The following is a 22,463-nucleotide window of genomic DNA, read 5'->3' as shown; positions in this document are numbered from 1 at the left end:
CCCCCCCCCGAGCAGTATCTAGGAGCTGAGCAATCTTTTTTAACTGCTTTTTTTGAACAATGAGCCTTAATGATATAACATCTGGGCTATACCACTTAAAAATATTGCTCCTCAGATTCAATAAGACCCAAGCCCACCAGGTTCTCAATGTTCACTCAGTCCACTTGCATCCAAGTGGAAAAATTATTTTTCTGCAGAACTAGAAACCTGTGATGACTTGTGTTTTTTTCTTAAATACAAAGAGATGGAGGGGGTGGGGGGCATGAAAAATTGGGGAAAATAAAGTAATGCTGTAGAATATGCTCTACTTTCTTTTAAAAATTTTGGAAATATGAATGAAAAAATAAATTCAGAGAAATGAATGCTAACAGAACAGATAGACTTGATTTAGAAGAGTATCTGAGGAGCTATGTCAACTTTTTCTGTCCGTAAGATCCCCAAGGGTCTTACTCTCTACCTAGAGAGGCTTTGGAAACAGAAGACCTTATGGGATATGTATCCTTTCCCAAATTTGTTCTGGGAGGATGTTATTTATTTATTTTCCCATTTATTAAATACTTCAGTTGCTTTGGGGAGTTTATTAAACACTCCCATTTTAGAAGCCGGAGCAATCTGTTTGCTGGGCAAGCAGCTCCACTCTCCTGTCCTTCAGAGAATTCTCTAGCAAATGGTTTCTGTTATTAGCCTCAGCATCTGCCCCTTGGGTGCTAATAATGCCAGTTGTTTTGCTCAAAGATTAATTTCCTTCCTAAATGTGAGTCAGACACCAGTCCTCCTTGTGCTTCTGAAATAGCAACAGCTGCAGAGTATGTTTGGATGGAGCAGACAGCCAGTGCTCCACCTGAGAGAAGGTTTCCTCAGGAAATGAGAAGATATGCTTACAAAGTCTGAGATTGTTTAGACATCTCTGCAGTATTAAACAGCTTTGCAGGAGGAAGTCCCAATGCATTAAAGACCCCAAAAACCAGTGAACTACTGGGAGAAGGAAGACTGTTGAGGAGAAGATTTGGAATTCTGCTCACTGTGTGGATGGACAAATGTGTTACACACAACTGAAACTAGCTTTTCTATGGAAACGGCATCCATGTATCTCCAGGGAGACATGAATACTGTCCTTAAACAAGCTAGCCATAGCAGGAAAGCATTGGCATGTCTTTGCACTGTGCACCAGAGCCAGGGTACAGCACAGTGCAGAAGCTCCTGAGCGGCCAGGATAAACTGCCAAGTTGTCGTATCAGAGCAGCCCAGCTGGTGGAAGATGCAGAAAGGATGAGTATGACCATGGAAGCACCAGAAGAGGAAAAGAAGAAAGGAAGCCCTGGTGGCACTGAAACTCAAACCCAACAATTTTTCAAGCAAAGTTCATGTTTGTGAACAATAATGTCTGTGTGGTTCATGGAACTACTGCAGTGGCAAAAAGAAAAGTGCAAAACCAAAAGGAGAGTACCTGAATCACAACAGCAATTGCAGTGGCTAACAACCATGTGTGAATGTTCCAAAGCACTGCATTTACTCACTATTTGTAAAATATTTGTCAGATCGATTACTAAGCAACTTGTGAACAGATTCAATCAGTCATATATTGCACAATGTCTTACGCAGAAGAGGTTAGATAATTTTAGCAAAACAAAGCAACCACAGAACTCAGTGGGATTACTGGTGTCATAATCTCAATCGAATTTTGTTAATCTCAGGATTCAATAAGCATGAAAAAAATATAACAAGTCTTGTATGCGAACACTATCATAAAAACAGACCCCAAGCATAATCCTTGAAAAACTGGCCTTTATCAAGCTGACAGAGACTTGGTTGTGACTTCTGTATCTTAAAGATATGTAAATATGTCAAAGTCTCAGAAAACATTAAGTTTCTTCAAAGCTGGTTTTTCCTTAATGAGAAGATAACCAGTGAATGAGGCTGGGTGGAAAGGGCAGGGGCAGTTTGTTTTGTGTGACTATTGGAGCCTCAGAGATCTGTGTACATATTCTCCTTCATTTGCAGCTGAGTATTTCAGCCTTTCTGCTTTTCTTTGTTCCTTTGTTATAAAAGTGTTGAGTTTCCAAATACATTATTTAAGATTAGTATGAAAAATTAATCTGAAGGAGGTTCTGGTTTTGGTATCCTAGAGTTTGCTATTACTTGGAAGATTTTTATGCTGTTGTCATCTCCTCACTTCCCTTCTTCCCTATTTTTATTGTTATTTTTTTCTCACTCATCATCTTCCATCAGCTGCAGTTATTGTAGGCAGACTTCTGTGACAAAAGAGACTCTTCAGGAAAGAGTTCTGAAAACAGTCAGAATAATTTTACAGTAAGAAAATCTCTGGGGGATTTCCTGTTTGTTCCTATTCACACACAAACAGAACAGTAGAAATCATTGAGAATTCGTCTATTCCTATAGTGTAGCTCTCCCTTTGCAGGTCTGGCTATGTGTACATTCATTTTATTCATATCTCTAAAATATGCAGTGAGTGTCAACACCAGAAGCTAACCTTTTTTTTTTTTTTTTTTTTTTTGAGCCAGCTAAATATATTTTGCTGGTAGAAAGTGCCTTATTCTGGTAGTCAAGCAGAATAATTAGCTACTTAGTAGTGTGCTAATCTGATTCGATAGTGCATATAATCAAGTTCTTCTGAATCCAAAATTTTAATTGCATGGAAACTCTGTAAAATGTGGTAACTATCCTTTGATGTTGCAACATGCTGACCATTCAAGAACCCATATGTTTTATATGTCATAACACTAAATATTCACAGGATAGCATATTTGTAGAAGCATATTTTCCCAGATGTAAAGGTTTTGAAGTCCTCAACTTACAACATGAGATAGGTTGTCTGTCACCTCTGGATTCCTTTGTCTTAACCAACTGACACAATGAAAATAAACGTCAGACTATAATTATCTTTATGAGGAATTTCACCTTTTTAGAAGGGAGGGATGAAAGTGTTCTGTCATCTGCCTGAGCCACCACTTCCTGAAAGAGAACTCAGCTTTTAAAAATTCTTTTCTGGTTGTTTCTTGCAAACCAACAGTGACTCTGGTTCTGCAGTGTTTGGCTTTTACCAGTGTAAATCTGGAGCATCTTCATTAATGTTAGCAAAAAATTCATATCCTGGAACCTAAAGGGAGGTTTTACATCTTTCTACACAATCATTAAAAGATCCCATAGTAGTACTTTTGTAACTACAGTCCAGCCCATTGAATCATATAAAGAATAGTGATAAAATTGAAGCAGAGTATTACAGAATAATCTGACAAGAATAATTCTGAGACTTTTAGCTGACGTACACTGCACCGGCATTATTAATTTCTGATCAGCTAGCGGAGTACCTCACCCAGGTATACCTAAGCAAGTCACTTTCATTTAATTTGCCTTCTGAAGGACATGACAGCATCTGTACATTTTGAGATGTAATTGCTGTTATCCTTCAGTTTTTTGAAACAAACACAATCATCCTTCTGAATTACTGACTCTCTGTGACAATTTTTTGAGGCTGCATTTTTTTAAACTAATATCTTTCAGATAGATCTTGAATAATGTAAGAGGATAAAGCCCACATGAAAAAAGTCAAGAATTCAAAAATGAAATTTTAGCTGTCAAACTTTAACTTAGTTGTTCTTTATTCCCTTAATATTCTTCAAACAAAATCTATTTCACTCTAGTTCATAAAGAACATTACCCTAGAGGACATAATACCTCTGAATTTTGTTTTAGGTCGATTTTTAAGTTGGGGCATTGAACATTAAAAAAATCCACATTCTAAGCAGCTATTATGCAGAACTGCTGCTAAACATGTGCTCCCTCTTTTTTTTTTTTTCTTTTTTCTTTTTTTTTCTTTTTTTTTTAACTACCTTTGTGAAAGAAAATGATTTCTAATCCAGTCCTCAAGACAGATGTACAAAGGAGACTTTCTCTGCAGGATTTAGAATGGAAAGACAAATTTCATGGAGGAGATCTTACCACTGCTCTGATTTAGAAAAGTACCCAAACAACCATATACAGAGTACAACAGCAGTTCCTCTGGAAATATTTCTGAGTCCCTTGTTTGCATGTAAAAGTGTCTCAGAATTCCTGATAATATGACAGAGCATGTTTCAAGTTTTTATCACTTCTATGCAATCTTTAGCAGTGTTACAGTTGCTGTAGAAATGGTGTAGAGATGGCTAGAAGGGCAAAATAATGATCCTACACACATCACTTAAGGCAAGGGCTGAAGTAGTGTGCTCAATTCTGGCTTCTCTTCTGATTGTCAGCACACAGCATATTTGTATCTGTGAACAAACTTTGGGATTTCATGGCTATTTAAATAGTGAGATCAGAGAGGAAAGACCATTAAAACTAGTTATCCCACAATTTATTGTCAAGTTTTTAATGCTGGGCCAGAACTAACACCTAATGACTTCTAATTCCTTCACTACCATTCTGAAAGAGTTCCAGTCACGCAACTGTCTTGGCAGCACTGGCTGAGCTCAGCCCAGGGGAAATGCCAGACCTCTCACACTGGTGTATTTCATTAAGTGTAATCCCAGTTCCTAAAATGTCCAAGGGATGGACTATTGAACTATAAACACCTCAGAGCACTTGGTTCCCTTCTTTCACTTCTGTTGTATCTGCCACATCCAGACTGCCCTCAGATGGGTAGTTGTGAGCATAAGGATGCTAGAGAGATATGCCAAGGTATCTATGTAGAATTATTGTCATTGGCATCTACCAGGAAAGGTTTTACTTACTTTTATTGTACTTCTGAAAATTAGAGGTGACACAGGGAGGCTAACAATCAAAAGCACCTGTAGATCACAGATGAGACTGGAAATACATTAATCTGAGATTTACATCAGGACCAAAGGCTATATAAGAGTTAAGACCTCAAATTCAGTGTTAGTACAACCCCCTTGAGGTATGTTGTCTGAGATAAACCCACTTCTTCCCTACTCCAACTCCAATTTATTTGTGCATTTGCTTTGTTTGTAGTACCTAATGACTTTTGAAACACAGTATTTAGCAGGCCAGGCAGCTTTAGCAAAATGTAGGGTATACAGTTAGTGTGCATACATTACAGCTGTAGCAAGACAATAAAATGTAACAGAAGCTCCCCTGAAAATATCTATGTCTCTGTATGTCAATAATCTGCATACAAAAAAGCCCCAAAGCAGTCACTAACATGATAGATCGGGCATTAAGGGATGCATATGTTAGTCCTTAAGATATACAGAGAAGAAGCTTTAGAAACATTATTCTCTACTCTAGGAAATAGTTCAGCAAGCAAGGACACATCTCTTGCAGACTTTTAAATCTATTATCTAAACCATTAAAAAAAAATTAGATTTGATACAATTTAGTTGAAGCTCAGATTAATGCAGGTTAAACTGGCCACATGCAAGAAAAGCTTCTTGTAAACCAATTCCCTTAATTGTCTAAAAAAGGATTGTTTAATTATTAAGCTAATGCAGTTTTATATCTGCAGGAAATGGATCCAAATCCATCAGTGTGGATAAAATATTTTAAGTGATATCCAAAAATTTAGAGACTAAAGTTCAGAGAGACTTTTCTGGTTTCTAGGTGCAGTGCCTAGTGAATGAGACTCCACTCACTTCACAAACTACCCTGGTGTTCAGAATCACACTACTTGTGGGTACAGCCAAAGCTGTTCTTGCACAATGTGGATGTAGTGCAAGAACACCCAGCTCTAAGAACGTAGGACCACTGGACCAGAGCTCTCCTGTTTCTGCCCAGGACTTCTAAGATGGGGAGAGCTGAGCATCACTATGGATGCTGTAGCTATTGGTCTATTAAAAAATAACCATGTCACTGGAATAAGCGTCTATGAATGGCATTAACTAGCATCCTTAGCTTTAGAATCTATACTAAGAACCTTAGCAGAAGTGTATTAGCAGGATAAAAATTAGGACTCTGATTTCAACAGGAAAGGTAACATCCATCCCTTGCACATGTCTGTCAGCAGAAGCTGACAGTCAGGATCCTCTCCTAATGAACTGCTAATATGGTTATCCTCTTAAGCTATCATAAAGAATGACTGCTGGCTAAATGCCATTTGTGAATGTCACATGATGAATCTGTGGAAAAAAATTAGAGAGTTTTCTATGGATTTTACAGTATGGACTTTAAATGCAGAAGACATTTATTCTTCAGGAAGCAGCATCCTAGAACCATCTTTAGGTGTGCTTTTCTGCTTTATCAGGCCTTTTAGCTGTTCTAAGATGAATGTCCATAAGGACTGAGTAATACAAGGTGGAATTTCTCAGCCTGTATGGTCAGAAGGCATGCCCTTCACTTGGTTTGCCCTTGCCGTGAGAGAGAAAGCACATGCTGTTTTTAGACCTTTAGGTATTTGTATGTAGCATCCTACCTGCAGTGGATTTGGTGAAGTAAGAGGAGATGGAAGGCCATGCCCTGGTGACTGGCTGGATTTCTGAGGGGAGCTGGAGGACTGTGAGGCTGGAGGTGGTTGGCTCTGGCTCTGGCACTGTGTTTGGCTCTGCTGTGGTGGTGCTGATGGCTGTGGCTGTGATTGCTGGGTCTGCTGGTTTGGCTGTGGAGTCTGTGCCTGCTGAGCTTGCTGCTGCTGCTGGCTTTGCTGCTGCTGCTGTTGATGCTGGAGCTGCTGAAGATGCTGAAGCTGTTGAAGCTGGGAGTTCAGGGATGAGGTAGCTGTGAATTGAAGAGAGGGAAGGGGGTTAGACAAGAATACCTACTGAGTTAAAGGTATTCTGGATAAAATTCTGGTTCTGTTACTTTGAGGGGCTCACTGCTTACTGAGAACAGCTGGTCCTAGACTTCAGGATGTGGGAGGAAATTTTTCCCATCAAAAAAGCCTGTGGTTCTGCCTGTATAATTCTGTGGTAAAGAGCCAGACTTCCCTGGGGGAAATTAAAGAAAACCTTTGAAAGGGCTAGAGATCTGCCCACAGGATGGGGCTCAGAGCTGGCCAGGATTCTTTGCTCAGACAAGGGAATATTATCTGCCTAGGGAAGAGAGGAACAGATTGTCACTGTACTTGTAAATATAGCAAGAACTCATAACATGAACCAGTGCTTTTATTTAAAGGAGGAGAAAGCCATAGTTGTAAAATAAAGGATACACTAAAAAGAACTTTGTCATGTCATTATGCAGTAGGTATCAGGAAATAAAACCTTCAGCTGTGAAATTTCCTGTGCAATGCCTAGGGAGCAAAAAAATACCTAATCAAATATGTGTGTCTCTGAAATAAGAACTGCTCCTTGCAATTCACATGTAAAAGCTATAAATTCCTTCTTGTAACTTGCACTGCTCACTTACTCCTGATAGTCAAGGTCTGTTGTGTTTTGCTAGCATATGCTTCAAACGTGATGTTTGGAAGTGCATGGCTTACATCAACCTGCTGGCACAAAGGAGCAAATTTTATTTCCCAAAGACACGTTCAAACTGACTAGGACATTCATTAAACTCAGGAAGACAGGAAGTGTGTCATAGGGATGTCACTAAGGAAGAACAGCTTTAAGCAGCAGCAAGAGCATCACAGAAGACTGCTGCTTTCTGGGATTATGTCCAGAATAAGTCACCTTGGTCTCCAGGCATACCCATGTTAATCAACACATTAAGGGTTGAATCACTCTGTATACTGCTTTGCCAGCACCATCCTGTATTCTAATTTCTATCCACAGAACCAAAAGTAAACTAGGAATGAATTAAATTTGTTATTTTTAAAATGGCACTCAGATTTCATGGCCAGAAACTCTGTTGACCAAGTTATTTCTGGACTGGCAGATTAAAGCCAAGTCATCTCCACTTTCTTTTCATGCTGACATCCCTGTTTCAGCTTTTTGGATTGCCCTGAGGCTGAACCTGAGGTCTTGGTACAATTTATGAGATCAATGAACCATAAACTGGAATAAAAAAAAAGAAAAGAAAATGGAGAAAGATGAGGCAGAAATGGTAAGCCAGAAAAGGCTGTAAGAAGGAAAAGTATAAGACTTGATAGGAAGAGCTGTTGGCTCTCCATTCCCATGCTCATCGCTGCTCTAAATTTTCTTTAAACAGATGTAAGAATCAAACTAGAAATATGCATTAACTAGAATTATACCATGTGTATGTGACTTCAACAAAAAATCCTAATAATATAAAGGAGGACTGATAACACCAATATATTTCTATCAAGCCATTTACTCATAGAAGTTTTGTGTTTCAATACAAAGCAGGGTGACCATCAGATTAAAAACATGCATGGTATCCCATGCAAAAGAAATCACCCTGGAGAAGTAAGGAACACTCCTGTCAATTTCTCAATGAGAATTTGTACCTCAATGCCCCAAAACCAACAGGGTAGTGAGTGGAAATATAATCCAAGGCATATGAGAACCAAGAAGGTGTGTATACAATAAAGCAACTGCATAGATGAATTAATGATTCATAGCATGAATCATCTCAGGTGGCAAGGAAAACCATTCACCAATGCTATCTGTAGGTATGTACTTAGAGGCAGAAAGACCCTTACCATTCCCATGAGGAATAAAGAAATATAGATCAGCTCTTTCTATTGTGCAGGCCATTTCTTCACCTGTGATAACTTAGCAGAATGGATGAACCACTGATAACCAGAACCAAGACTTCAAACTGACCCTTACTGTATCCACAGGCTCCAATATAGAAATTAATTAAATTACATCCCACAGAAGCATAACTTCTAATCCACATGGCTCATGGAGAGGAATGACAGATCATTTTATGTTGTATGTGCACAATTGAACAGGAGGAGGCAAAACCTTCTCATCTAGGACTAGAAAAGCTTTGCTTTCAGTACTGCTCAATACTTGAATATTGGTGAATGCAGGAAGATCAATATCTCTACCATTCACTTTTGTACTGGAAATGAAAACATTCTTGCTGGGGTAGAAGATATTCCCTGATGGATAATCTGATTAATGGAGAGTAGTTACTTCATGGAAAATTTTCCAAGTTTATTGCTAGCAACTGCACAAAATTATTCAAATAACTTCTTGTGTTTCCATGTAATTCCTTTAAAAAGCCTCTCTGAAGCTCATTACCATGTTGAGCTATAAATTGCATTGAAGTGGCTTAGAGAGGTATGATTGGTTAACATCCTGTTGCTAAACAAACAGATAAGGAATGGGAAGAAGGACTGTTAGCTCAGAAAAGGTGTTCTGAAAGCCACACAGTAGGAGTACCGTGAATTTAGGGCTCTGGATCATACCTGCAGCCTGGTGTTCAAGCTGCCGGATTGCACTGCCTCTCACAACGTGTGTACCAGCAACAGCAGGGGTTGTGTCATGTTATTGTTTGCAATCAAATCCAATCCAACTCCCAGAGCTTGCTTGCATATCTCATCCATTATAAATTGTATACCTGTCTAGCATTTGTCACTTTCTGCAGAGCTTGGAGCCTGATGGAATTTCAGGTGGTACAACAGTGCTATATCTGCATGTATAAAAGATAACATGCACTGCCTACCTCACAGGAATCTTTTTTATGACTTACTGGCTAACAGCTGGGTAAAACTTTGACGTATTTTAGTGAGAACTGCTACTTTCACAATTGCGTTCAAGAATTAAAAAGGCTTGCAAAGAATTGCAGAGAGTTCTTTCTATGGTTAAAAAGATCAACATAAAGTACATCAGTTTAAAAGAGAGACACAACTAAAAATGTATGCAAGCTATGAAAAACTGTGTGGAAAATCCACAAAAGCTGCATGGCGTTTCAACTCTCCCTAAAAAATACATGTTGAATATATACCAGATGTCCAAGAAAATGGTAAATGTAACTAATATCTATGAAGAAACAATGGTGCAAAGAGTTTTGAAACCTACAGTTCAACAAACTTCTTGCTTGCTGTGGTGTTGTGGAAGATTTTCCATGAGATCACCCCACAGTTTATGATCCTACTTTAAGCAGATTATACTTACTCATAGTATCAAAGCACTTACATTAGAATAAGAGGCATGGAGTTAAGTGGTGCAAATCTATGGTCAAGAGGCAGTGAAAGCAAACTTTCTGATCTCCTGGGTCATCTACTGCAATACTTGTCACGGATCTCAGGCCGCTTTGTGGATTAGAGAAAGTTATGACCTAAGGTACATACTCCTCCTTGACTTTTCTTTGAGGGATACCTTAGGCATAGGGTTGCCATGCATTTACAATAGTCACACAAAATGTGTCATTTCATATTCTATTCCTCTGCAGATTACCTGCACAGGAAACTGAAATGAAATGAAAATGCCCTTCTGCCAAGTAGAGTGTTACAATGGGGAAAATTCACCTCTGAGGAAACCATGCTGAAAGAAGGAGTCTGATCCATGACAGGGGGATGACTGAAGATTTGTCATAGTGGGCAAACTGAAGAGGCTCTGTCTTCATTTCCCAAGCCTGATTAACAGAAAATAGTAGCAATTGTCTGCTGCCTCTGGCTAACATATTGTGACATAAGTAGGGGAATATCCCTGGTTATACTTTAAGTTAAAACATGCATTTCAATCAAGTTTAATCATGATTCTCCAAAAAGCAAGGAACATAAGTGTGCTCAAAAATGTTTATATAATGAAAACAATTTAAAATTAGGACTCCTTTTTCACCTTTCCTTCACAATATAAACTCTGATTCTTAAGACCTCTACAGTGCTTGGCAGAAGATCAAATTAATATTCAGGGATTCAAATTGTATCTAGAATCTGCTCTTGTGGATAAACTTCACATAATGTCTGATTTATTTTATTAATGTTTTGTGCATGTTTGTTTCTGTGTAAAGAGTAAGGAGGGGTAGGAGGAATAAGAAACAATTTTAGCTTACAAACAATTGTGCTACTCTAGCTTCTCTCCTCCTATTTACGTAATTGCATAGCTGTTCTTCAGTGCCTTGATACAATGTAAAATGGACTAAAAAGAAGAAAATCACACATTAAACCTTTTCCTATTTGACTGAGCACAGAACTTGGCCCCTGCCATTTCAAGGGCTTAATGCCTTTTTCCACTTCCCCAGTAATGGAGAATGGATTTGCATTGCCTTAAACTGAAAAGTGTAACTAACTTAAGCATCTGGGCTTGCGTTTGAACTGACATGGCTCGCTTTTTTTTCCACCCTGTTGTTCCTCTTCTAATGAGGTTTATGCCTTTCTTTTCTTTGAAACAGATTTCTAAAGATTGAATACACACACTGAACAATCTAATGCAAGCCTGTGTTCACATTCTCTCCCTCCTGGGTAATGAGGGGTAGGTTAGCCAAATACCCGTGTTTTTCCATATGCTCAGATTTTCTTTCTGATAATAAAATGACAGTTCTTTTAAATATGTTAGCATCCTCTTTGTAAAAAAAAATCCTGAAGGGTTGGACTTGTGGCTGAAAAGATTAGTAATGGGATACAGAGCATATTATTTCTAAATCACTGGTTCAAATTCATCCTAGGTCAATACAAGGAACAAAAGTCGTTGCACTTTAATGGAGCTTTTGCATGTTTTCTTTTCTACCATGCAGAAGATGTATTAAATGTGTAGAAGTCATATTCACACACAGAGATCCACAGAGAGCATGCCTGCATTGGATGAAGTTTGCCACAGAGTCAAGGTAATAAATTGATGGTCCCACAACATCTAATGAGGAAGATGAAAAAGACTGTGCTCTTGAATGGCATCAATTGACATCTTTATTTGCACTTTCAGCAGAGAGGCTAAGAATGGAAAGAGTACACAGATCAAGTCATCTCCTTGTTCCTAAAGGTGACCCCTCAAGGTTACAGCTGAAAAACACAGATGGGGTTATAGGGAGAAACTTGCATTGCCAGTAGTTCTCTGCACCAATTCTGCAGATAAACAGAGGACTTCACTTTCTAGTGTTGTCATATCTAGCATCATTCATGAGCACTAAATTCACTTTAAAGAATGTAGGCAATAAAAAGGAAGTATTAAGAAGAAAACCATCATAATTTATATTGTGCCTGTGGTGTCTCTACATTTTGATGAATACTGGAGCTTCCTTGAAAAATGATCCACTGCATTAAATAAATCTGACTCTTTTTTTTCTTACCAAACTTTAAAATGTACTATAATCCACTAAAATCTTAAGAGGAAAAAAAAAAAAAAAGAAGAAGAAGAAGAAAACATTCTAAGGTGGAGAGCTTGACTAAGTATATTTGGAATAATTCCCATTTTAAGATAATCTAGGGGCTATTTTCCTCTAGTTTATGACAACACTCTGTGAGTAAAGTTCCCTGAGTGTATTGTAAAAATTGCATTAACCTATTTAAAATGCCCACAGGCAAGAGCAGGCTCGAGAAATTAGACTTTAATAAGCCATTTGCTTTCTCAGTTCAAATGGGACCTTAGGTCTCATATTGTACAAATGGTTGAAATGTTAACTGGAGTTGGGGTATCATCAAGACACAGGGGATCAATCAGGATGACTTGTCTTGGGATTCTGACTCAAAGACAGGCAATTAAGCATAGTATGACAACACTGTAAGCGTTTTAATGCTAAAGACTGTGTGTTAAACAAGTAATCTAGATCTGGTAAATTCCTAAGTTTTACCAGCCTTTTTTTTTTTTTTTTTTTTTTTTTGGTTTTGTTTTTTTTTTTTTGGTGGAAGTATGACTCACAAATCAAGGGTAGGATCTTACAATTAAGTCCTTATGCCAGATAAAAGCAATTTTCTAATTACAGAGTGCAGAACCAGTCCCAGATTGTCTAAGAAGAGAATAGAAGATCAGTTTGAGTGGCATGGTATTCCTACAGACTGGATTTCCAGACCATACTGAGCCTATAATGATGTTCCTGTGGACCTCCCAATTTGTGGGAAAAATTCTTCAGGTCTCCTTAGCAAGAAACTAATTGACAGGGAAAAGATTATGATTTAAAAGCCAACAGAACCAAATGTAAGATTTCACAACTGAAGGGATATGACAGGGAAGGGATGAATGACACAAAGAATTTAACTTTGAAACAGCAGTCTGCTGACTCAGAGAACAATGACCATGATTTGTAAAGGACATAAGACAAAATCTGGGCATTTTCTGCACATACAGCCTTTAGTGAGCAGAACTGCAGCTTATTTTTGCTCTTCTTTACTCTTTCAGATGCTCTAATATTGATGGAAACCATAATTTCAATGGCACTTATGCAAGACTAAGTGTTTGACATACTCAAAGTAGCAATACTTGTAGAAAATGCAGTGCAACAACACACAGCCCCAGAAACCCTGGAAGAGGTTGTGCAGAATCCTGTCCTACAGTTCAGAGAGTCACAGGTCCCCAGACCACCAGGTATCCTGCCATTTCTCCTGACAATGTGCCTGTGTGAGGCTTTGGGGCAAAGTCTCATCAAGAGGAGCCTGTTGAACTGCTTAGTGGCTACAGAGTGATTTTGCATTCTTTCAGATAATAGATCTGCAGTTGCATCTTCCATAATTGTTTGTAGTAAATAGGTCTTTGGACAAAGAAATATTTATCCAGTTGTAGCTTCAGCAGTGGTTCTTTGAAGATCAGGAATTACAATAAGTCTCTTCAAAGAGTCTTTGAAGTGAGTGATATTTCCTTAAATAAAAGTGAAATTACTGTAAATGAAATGTACTGGGTATTTTGTACGTGTGTGTTTGCGTGGGGTTCTTTTTCATAATGCAATCAAATAGCAGATCAAAATGTTTGTGGTTTAAAAGGCTGGTCTGTTTGCTGAGTTTGTGAAATTGTCCTGGGAATGGCACAGGATAATGTCACATTCTCCCAGCCTCAACCTGGCGAGGCAATACAGGCTACAGTGTCCAGCAGGTGACTTGGTATGAGTGCTTTCATGTCTCAGATGCTCATTGTAACCATGTTTCTAACAACTTCCAGTGTTTTCCAAAAGAAAAAGACTTGAAACTCTGTTTTCTATTAAGAACTCCAAGAGTCAAGCTCCCATAAATTCTGTTCTTTGTGTATGAATTCCAGCCAAAGAAGTTAGCTGAACAGCAGTGAGAAGAGGCCATGGAATGACTCAAAAAACAGCAATATACACACTATAAGGAGAAAGGGAAAAAAAATGCAGTGCAGCCCACTTCTTCTCTTTACAATCAATAAACCAACAACAGCAAGTACAAGAACCGGGTGCAAAAATGGCAGTTCTACCTTGCTGCACACAAATTCTCTGCTGGAGCAGTGCTGGAGCAGTGACTTAAACTTCAACCCTGTTAACAGGCCCTGTTTTTCTCAATATAGCCTTGAACTTCTGCTTTTAGCAAGACATGAAAAATTAAAAATAGCAGTAACAAGTTTAAAAGGGTGGGGGAGAACACAAAGCAAAACAAAACACATGGCTGCAATGCTCCCAGTCCCTGTGTAGGGACTGAACACCACTCCTCACCAGCTGGGACAAAAATGCAGTACCATGTTGAATGTGGCATTCTTCACCAGGCACAGAAGAATAAAAATGGACTAAAAAGCTTTGTCTGAGTCACAAGGAGCACTGCTTTAATAGCTGTGGTCCAGAAACAGTCTCAAGCACAGGTTGGCGAGGAGGTGCTGTGCTCGGTGCTCACTATGTGAGCAGAAGCTAGAGATATTCTTTCTTTAGATGAGAGATCAGTGTTTCTCTAAACTATGCAACTACCTCCACACTAGAAATTATAGAAGAGCTGGGAGGTGAACTTTAATTTGGTAACCTGCCATACCACAAGGTGCTCCTGAATGTATGTACCCCTGGCAAGGTAACTGCTGTTTGCCTGCTGTTGACTCACAATAGAGTAGCTCTATTTTGCTATCTTTCAGAATCTTCCATGACTTTTATTATATGCTGTGCATAATTAAGAAAACCGTATTTAGTTATATGCATTTCAAAACATAACATAATATCTGTATCTCTTTTTGTAATATTTAGGCTGACTACAGGTCAGTTTGAGGCAATCTGCCTATATCCCCTTTTCTAGTTTATTTTACTTGCAGAGAGATTCAAAACAAAGTTAAACAATGGGGAAACAATTGTTCTAGACTGTGTAGTTGGTATTTGGCACAGATGGACTGACTGTTCAGTTTTAGTTTGCAGTAAAATGAGAGTGAATATGAGATTTCCTTCCTGTCTCTACAGTTCATCAGCCAAACATCTTGCTGCTTCAGATGCTACTCCTACTTTGGCTGTTCTTAGCATCTATCACCTTTGTGCAGCAACAGTGAATTAGCTGCTCTTTGGGTGCTTTTGTGCTCTCATCTACCTAATTTCCTGCTCACTGATGAAATAACCTGATTATTCACATACTGCTACATATTCAATTGCTCATCAGTAAAGAATTTGGGTGGGAGATTTAGGGAGAAGATTTTATAGTCAATACTCATTTACAGGCTGTGAAGTCAGTCACACTTCTGTTAGGATGAGCCCCATGCACAGCTGAGGAGAAGGACGGGGCAGAACAGAAAATCAGCTGCATTGCACTGCCCAGTCAATGCACTGTACACTTCATGGCTTCCAAAAGCCCATGGAAAACCCATGCTGTGTGATAATTCATACATGTTTGTACACTGAAAAGTAGCAGTTAACAGCAGTCCTTTAAACCAACTCCATGTAGGTCTTTGGCTCTTAAGTTGCATCTTCAAGGTTAATTATTTTTAATTTGAAAGCAACACACAGACACTAATAAAAGAACTTTCACCTAAATAATATATTCATTCACGTGGAATCAGAGTCCCCAGTTATAGAAGGAGAACAAAATCCAAAGGATGCAAAGGAAGAATTTTCAATTGGCAAAATTGTAATTGGCAAAAAGATATACGCAAAAATTATTCACTATTTATGTACACCTATTCAGTGTGAACAGAATATTGGCACCCTTTTGATGCAGTAACTAACTAATAATTACCCTTATCAATGAAAATACTTGTTTTTCCAGACCAGCTAATGGAAGAAAAGCTGAATTTGGTTGCTAATCTGAGATTCTCCAAAAAAACTAACAAAAAAAGTCTTTGCCTTCCTTAAGGCAACACTGCCCTAATTTTAATATTCAGACTAATGAAATATTTTAAATAAGAGTTTGTGTCCCTCCAACTGTGTTAGCCATACCAAATCTCAATGATACTACAGAACATTACCATTACATTAAGGTTGTTATACATACTAAATATACCTGCTATTAATGGCATCCTTTTAAGAATTATAGAAGAATCCTCCAGAATTTGGTATAAAATATAGAAAATTCATAAGACAATGTATCCTAACAGGCACATTTTATTCATCCTATAAAAATGTACTGGCAGTGATGTCTCTGGGTTGTGTGAGGTTTCCAAACAAAAATTACAATTTTCTTTTAAAATGTTCTTCTATTTCACCTTTTCATAAAATAATGCAAAAGCTAATAGCTCTTAAACTGTAGAGAAAACTAAGAAAATTTTGATGATAGTGAAAATACTGGTCATAATGTGGAATTGATTGCTAATGTATAGCCGTAGATAATGATGTTTGGGGGTGGAGGGCAAGAGGAGAGAATTTGCTGTTCACAAATTCCTTTGTTTTTGAAATTAGTGAATTTCTCATCCTCTTCCAAAAGCCCACTGACTAGTGTAGGTAGAAATACTACACCATTAATGGGCAAACATCATTACTGTATTTACTGCACTAACTCAAAATGACAATTCAATGGAGATGAGCTTGTTTCAAAAAAGTGTATTTAAATAAAAAGCCTGGACCATTCAACAGTACAAAACAAAGAAATACATGTCAGTGCCCGTACAAGATCTAGCTTTTTGCTTAAATTAACTTTTAATTTAAAAAGTTAGTGGAAAAAGCCCTGAGCAAGTGGGATGAACTTTCTGTCATGGCAGCCCTGAGAACAAAAGCTAGCACAGTTAGTGCACACGGAAATCTGAACCCACTACTTTAGATTTATTTTGCCAAGTTTTAACTAAGTAGACACAAAGACTGTTCCTTTCATTTTCAGTGCCAGGGATTTTGTCTTTACTCTGTTGATTTTAATAGCTCGCTCAGAAGCTTGGAAATGAATGCTTCTTCCATCATCAATTTAAAACTTTTCCATTTGCCAGCTATGAATGTTTTTTCTACTGTGTGTTTTCAGTGAAGCTGAAATGAATATGGGTCCCTTTGATTTGCCATCCAAGTGCCAGGGAGCATGGGACAAACAATTTTTTCACCTCCATCCTTGAGGCAGAGACAGGTGCAGCATCACTATATGACCACAACACTTTTCTCCCCTCTCTCCCACAGTCTTCAAAATATGGCCAGTTTTGGACTCATGTTTGTCTAAAGTCTGCCTGGAAAGAGCAGCTCTACAAAGGTCCTCCAGCCTTCTATGGGCTATGGCACTCCTATGGCCATCATCTCCAGGGGTTCAACCACTGTTCTTTGCATGCAGAATCTTCTCTTTGTGCACTTATGGCACAAACAGCTTCTCTGCCAACTGTAGACACATTTATTTCTTTATAACTTATGGAATTTTGATGGTGCTCCAGAAATTCTCACCTTCGAACAGGGAACTGGAACAAATGCAAATCTGGCTAAACATTATTGTCAGAAAATAATATTATACATGTAATTGTAAAAAAAAGCTGTGCAAAAGTTGTGTCAATTCCTGACTTTATTTTTTCAGGAATGTATAGGAATGTTTTTTTGCCAATAGCTCCCCAATCATTACAGCTTTTGAGAACTGTACCAGGAAGTAACTAAGATAAGACCCTTAAGTGAAGCCTAGTGTTTTCTCAGCAATCATCCAGTGCAAAAGATTTCATTAAGAGCTTTGCAGCCTACACTGGTGACCGTTTTATGTATTTGGATTATGGATCACATGGACTTTCAACTCATAAAGAAGCTAATACCAGGAAAGCATCTTATGTTTTAAAGTTTTACACTGAAGAATTAAGAGTGAAAGCCAAGAACATAAGATCTCTGATATTTGTGAATCAACACTGGTCCACAAACCAGTACAGACAAAACCAGAAATAAATACCTTTTTTTAAATTCACAAGTATTTTAAATAGATTAATTTCAGGATCTCTTAATCATCTCTCACAGTGAAATGACATCTGACTTCATGCAAAATGGCTTCAGCTACCAGCTTTGCTGGTTTAACTGATGTCACAATGATTTTCAGACTTGATCCCAATATAATCTGCAAAACAGATAAGATGTCTGCATGATTCTGTCACTTCTTTCAGCTGCAACTGGGAGTGGCCTTTTTGTTGTGTGCTGTCTAACGGGTGTCTTGCAGACCTGCATCTCACTTGACTGAGAGGACTCAGTGTCCCCCGTCAGTAGCCCTGAGAAGACCACAGGCTAAATGTGTGGGGCACCACCTACATCTTGTGCTAGCATGGGTATGAAAAAGAGCACGTCACAGAGCAGCTCTCTCTTGTTGAAATTCAGAAGAATGCCATTGGCTTGTGTACTGATCTGCAACTTTAATTTTTCCACAGAATTCTTTAATCAGAAACCACTTAAATAATTTGTAAACACTGCCAAATGTTTGATTCCAAGCTGTTTAAGTGATCAAACCTTTGGGTAGAAAAATAAAATAAATAACAATCATACCATCAAACAAAAAAAGCAGTTATAAATAATGAAATATGCTGTACTGACACATAGTATTCCATCTGGATGCTGTGCTTCCACGATATAAAGCACAGCTTTCCTGACTAGGAAAAAAAATTAAAAAACATCTGGTATGACAGAGCAAGTCAGATCAGAAACAGGGACTCAGGACTGACTGTCTTATACATGCACATCAGCACCTGGGAATCCACTTCCTATTTCTGGAGCTACTAGACCTGCACCACCTTGGACACAGCAGTTAATCTCATTACTTTACTTTCCTGTTCTATAAAGTAAAAAGAGGGATAATAAACTTCACTTCCCTCACCACAGGAAGCTAAATTAGTGAAGTACAGCAATGTGTGCTAAAATCCTCAAAAAGACAGGGGTCAAAGATACACAAAATTTTATTTCCCCACAGAAAAGATTGTTGTAGAGTTACCGCCTACATGGTGTTAATGAGAGATAGATGATTTAAAAACACTCATTGTTTGCTCTTACTTTTTGATAATGTCTGGGTAATGCTTTTATTCCCAGCTGCTCATAGAACTTTTTGAGATCTACAACAAGAAGCATGTCTTTTAAGACAAACTCTCAGCTTAGGCACATTTTAGGCACTTATCTCACACTGGATTGAAAGAATACTTCAGAATGAACACCAGTCCCAGATTTTCTGGAAGATTAATACTTAGATTTCATTGCACACTTCTATGAGCACCTCTATAATCAGAGGCACACCAATGGAACTAGCTAAACTAACCTAGCTAATAATAATGATGATAAAAAAATATCCAAAAGAAAATGTCATCAATAAGTCGTCAAAGATAATAAAGCAAGCTAGTCCAGAGAAACAGGAGGATGACAAAAGAAAATAAAGAAAGGAAAACAAATTCAAGGATGATAACCATAGGACCCCAGTGGGCTTGTTATATGAATAGTCTGCAGGCAAATACATCCTGCTGCTGTGATGCTTCATAAATTGTATCATCTTGTTAAGAAGTTGAAGACTACTGACCTCACTTCCTCTAGTAATGAGACTGTGCTGCTTTGTGCCCAGGCTTTTATGGTGCTTATGAAATTTGAACCGTTGTGTGAGCCTCCTTCCTTCTTACACCAATGATTACTGCCTCCCAAATTACTGAAGGACAAGTGAGAAATGGAGACTCCTCTCCCTCTTTTGTGCAACACTCCCTTCTTTCCCTCTTCCCAAACCCTTGTAAAGTATTTTTCAGTCTCTCAGGACCAGCAATGCTAAGACTTACATGTTTTCTGAATATAGTACAAGTAATCATAGTAATAAACTGAGAAATCTCAGTAGATTTTAAGATGTTCACGTATAGATATGACATTGACACATGCCAGAAAGACCTTCATGCATTATAAAGCCTGGGTGGGCAATATTCAGCCATTTGTCCTAAGAGAACACATAGCAAGCATCAAAAGGCCAAAGAGAGAGCATCTGCAAAGGTGTTTTGGAAACACTCTCCAAACACAAAGACTACATAGGCTGTGTACACAAAAGCTCGAATTATTTGAGCTCAGAATGGGAGAAAACAACTACTCTTCTTAGCACTTACTTTTGAAGAACAAAATACACAAAGGCAGCAGAGACAAGGTCCAGCCCAGCTGGCTACAGCCACTCATGATCATGAAAAATCCAGAGAAAGGCAGGCCTGTGACTTGTCCTGTCCATATTTTGCATAATTTTATTCCCAGTCTAAAAAGGCACAAGACAAATCAAGGAAGTCTTTTTGTCTTTATTCATGACAGGGCAAAAATGTGTTCACACCATAAAAAAAGGGAAGGCTTGTCCATCAGCTGCCTAAAGCTTTGAGTGTTCAGTAATGTATGTATGTACCAAGGATGTGCCTTTAAAATTTTACACTATGCAACTTAAAAAAAAAAGATCAACGATTATTTCCTTCAAGTATCTGCACAGAAATTACTGGCACTGGGGAAAAAAAGTACCCAATCAAACCCTCATAGATGCCTTCTTTTCCCCCAGACATCTTCTTACCCTTAAAAGTTTAAAACCTCCAATGGTTACCTCCTGCAGCTGGTGGATTACATTACAGATGTCCTTGCTGAGTAGCCTCAGCGTTAGTACCTCAAAACAAAAATACTGCAAATAAAATATACAAATCAACACAGCTGACGAGGACAGTAAGACCAAACTCTTCTCCAAGTTTCACAGAACAATGAGGACAGTGTCATGGAATTTGTATTTCTGAAACAATGAGGACAATGCAGCCTTTACTTACACAGTTCTAAGAGCTCTATATCTTTTGGATATGACTTTATCTTTGCTAGTTGTGCCACTAATGCTGCTCAGCACTTGCTTTGCCACCCTTAATAGATAACACAGCAGACATCCACAGTCTAGACTTTCTGTCCTTTCCAATAAGGAAGATATGCAAATTTTAAGTAGAGTACACAGCAATAAAACTTCAAATAAAACTGCCAAAACTAAACCAAATCAAAATGAAATACTATAACAAGTCCAAAAATCCTAGTTCCTTCCTGCCTTTTTCATAGATCCTACATGGGATCAAATATCATCTTTATTGTGTTGTCACTGTTATATTTAAAAAATATATACTCAAAGCCAGCTTATATTTAACAATTTCATTATTTTATTTTCTACGGGACATAAGATGACATTAGGAGCCTGCTGAGTGTTCTCACACAGACCCAATCTGTTCTGCCTTGCACATTCCAGTGACCAAGCTGACTGACATTCCAGAATGTCCCTGTGGAGCAGTAGGTACCAGCATCAGCTGTTCCACATGTCTCTGTTCCAAGGACACTACACAATGCACAGAAAACTTACACGAGGAGGGTGCACAGGCTTGGAGTATGTAATCGAAAATAGGAAGGAAGGAAGGAAGGAGGGAAGGAAGGAAGGAAGGAAGGAAGGAAGGAAGGAAGGAAGGAAGGAAGGAAGGAAGGAAGGAAGGAAGGAAGGAAGGAAGGAAGGAAGGAAGGAAGGAAGGAAGGAAGGAAGGAAGGAAGGAAGGAAGGAAGGAAGGAAGGAAGGAAGGAAGGAAGGAAGGAAGGAAGGAAGGAAGGAAGGAAGGAAGGAAGGAAGGAAGGAAGGAATAGTAAAGATCCAGAGTCAAATGTGAGTGGCACAGCTACAATTCTTTATGAAGTAGCAGGTAAGATTGATTGTCAAGGGTCAAAAGGCTAGGTCAAACTCTGCTCATTCGTCAGCTGAATGTCATTTTTGTTTTCCCTGTCACCAGATAGCTTTAAAAAAATTGCAGCTCCTTCTTCATTATCTAGGACTTGGGTCCCTTCCTGCCATCCAGTATTAATGAAACTGTGCTTCAAGCCTGGCCTTTGTCTTTGAGGTTCTTCTTCATGTAATTCTTCCCTTCCTTAAGTACAGGCTGTGGACAATTTTAAAGATTGCTTTCTCATACAGAGGAGTTGGAAAATTGTTGCTATAGTGACAATGGTTTGAAAACATATATGCAGTATAAATGTCTGAATGAGCAAAAGTGTAACTAAATCATAGCAAGTCCAAAGCCTACACAATGATGTAACTGAATCATGGTTAAATCTCTTCAACTCACATGTAATCCTTGAAAAAAAAAAACCACATGATGCAATATCTTGAAATAATTTATGAACTCCCCTCCCCTTTTTTTTTGTTATAATTACTAGCTATGTACCACTGGAATAACATTAATACTGAAATTATCCATCAATTTACTGTGAATATGATTTGTGCCTGATTCAGGAAAAAAAAATATAGCAAGTAATTCCCTTAAAAAAATTAAACATCCAAATTAATTGAAGTTGAATTACACCTATGTTGTAAAGTTTCAGCTGGCTTGAAATGGGATGCCACCCAAAGGATGCTTCCTCAAATAAAACCATTTTGTGTCAAAGGTAAGTTTAGGTGGAGTTATCATCTTTTGAATTTAGATGAAACACTCGTGTTTATTTGGTGCTTGTCA

At 38.3% G+C, this 22,463-nt stretch overlaps 1 protein-coding gene across 2 annotated transcripts in view; it reads right to left on the bottom strand.

Moving 5' to 3' along the window:
* POU6F2 (POU class 6 homeobox 2) overlaps positions 1-22,463 on the bottom strand; it is a 323,217-nt gene that overhangs the window by 94,571 nt on the left and 206,183 nt on the right. For both annotated transcript variants that reach the window (XM_063405148.1, XM_063405140.1), the window contains one exon: positions 6,368-6,669. In XM_063405148.1, coding sequence (XP_063261218.1) covers positions 6,368-6,669 — 302 coding nt within the window. The remainder of the gene's footprint in view (positions 1-6,367; positions 6,670-22,463) is intronic.

This window comes from Prinia subflava, chromosome 1 (genome assembly GCF_021018805.1).
Source record: "Prinia subflava isolate CZ2003 ecotype Zambia chromosome 1, Cam_Psub_1.2, whole genome shotgun sequence".
NCBI classification, from domain to species: domain Eukaryota; kingdom Metazoa; phylum Chordata; class Aves; order Passeriformes; family Cisticolidae; genus Prinia; species Prinia subflava.
This window is presented reverse-complemented; position numbering and strand designations above follow the sequence as displayed.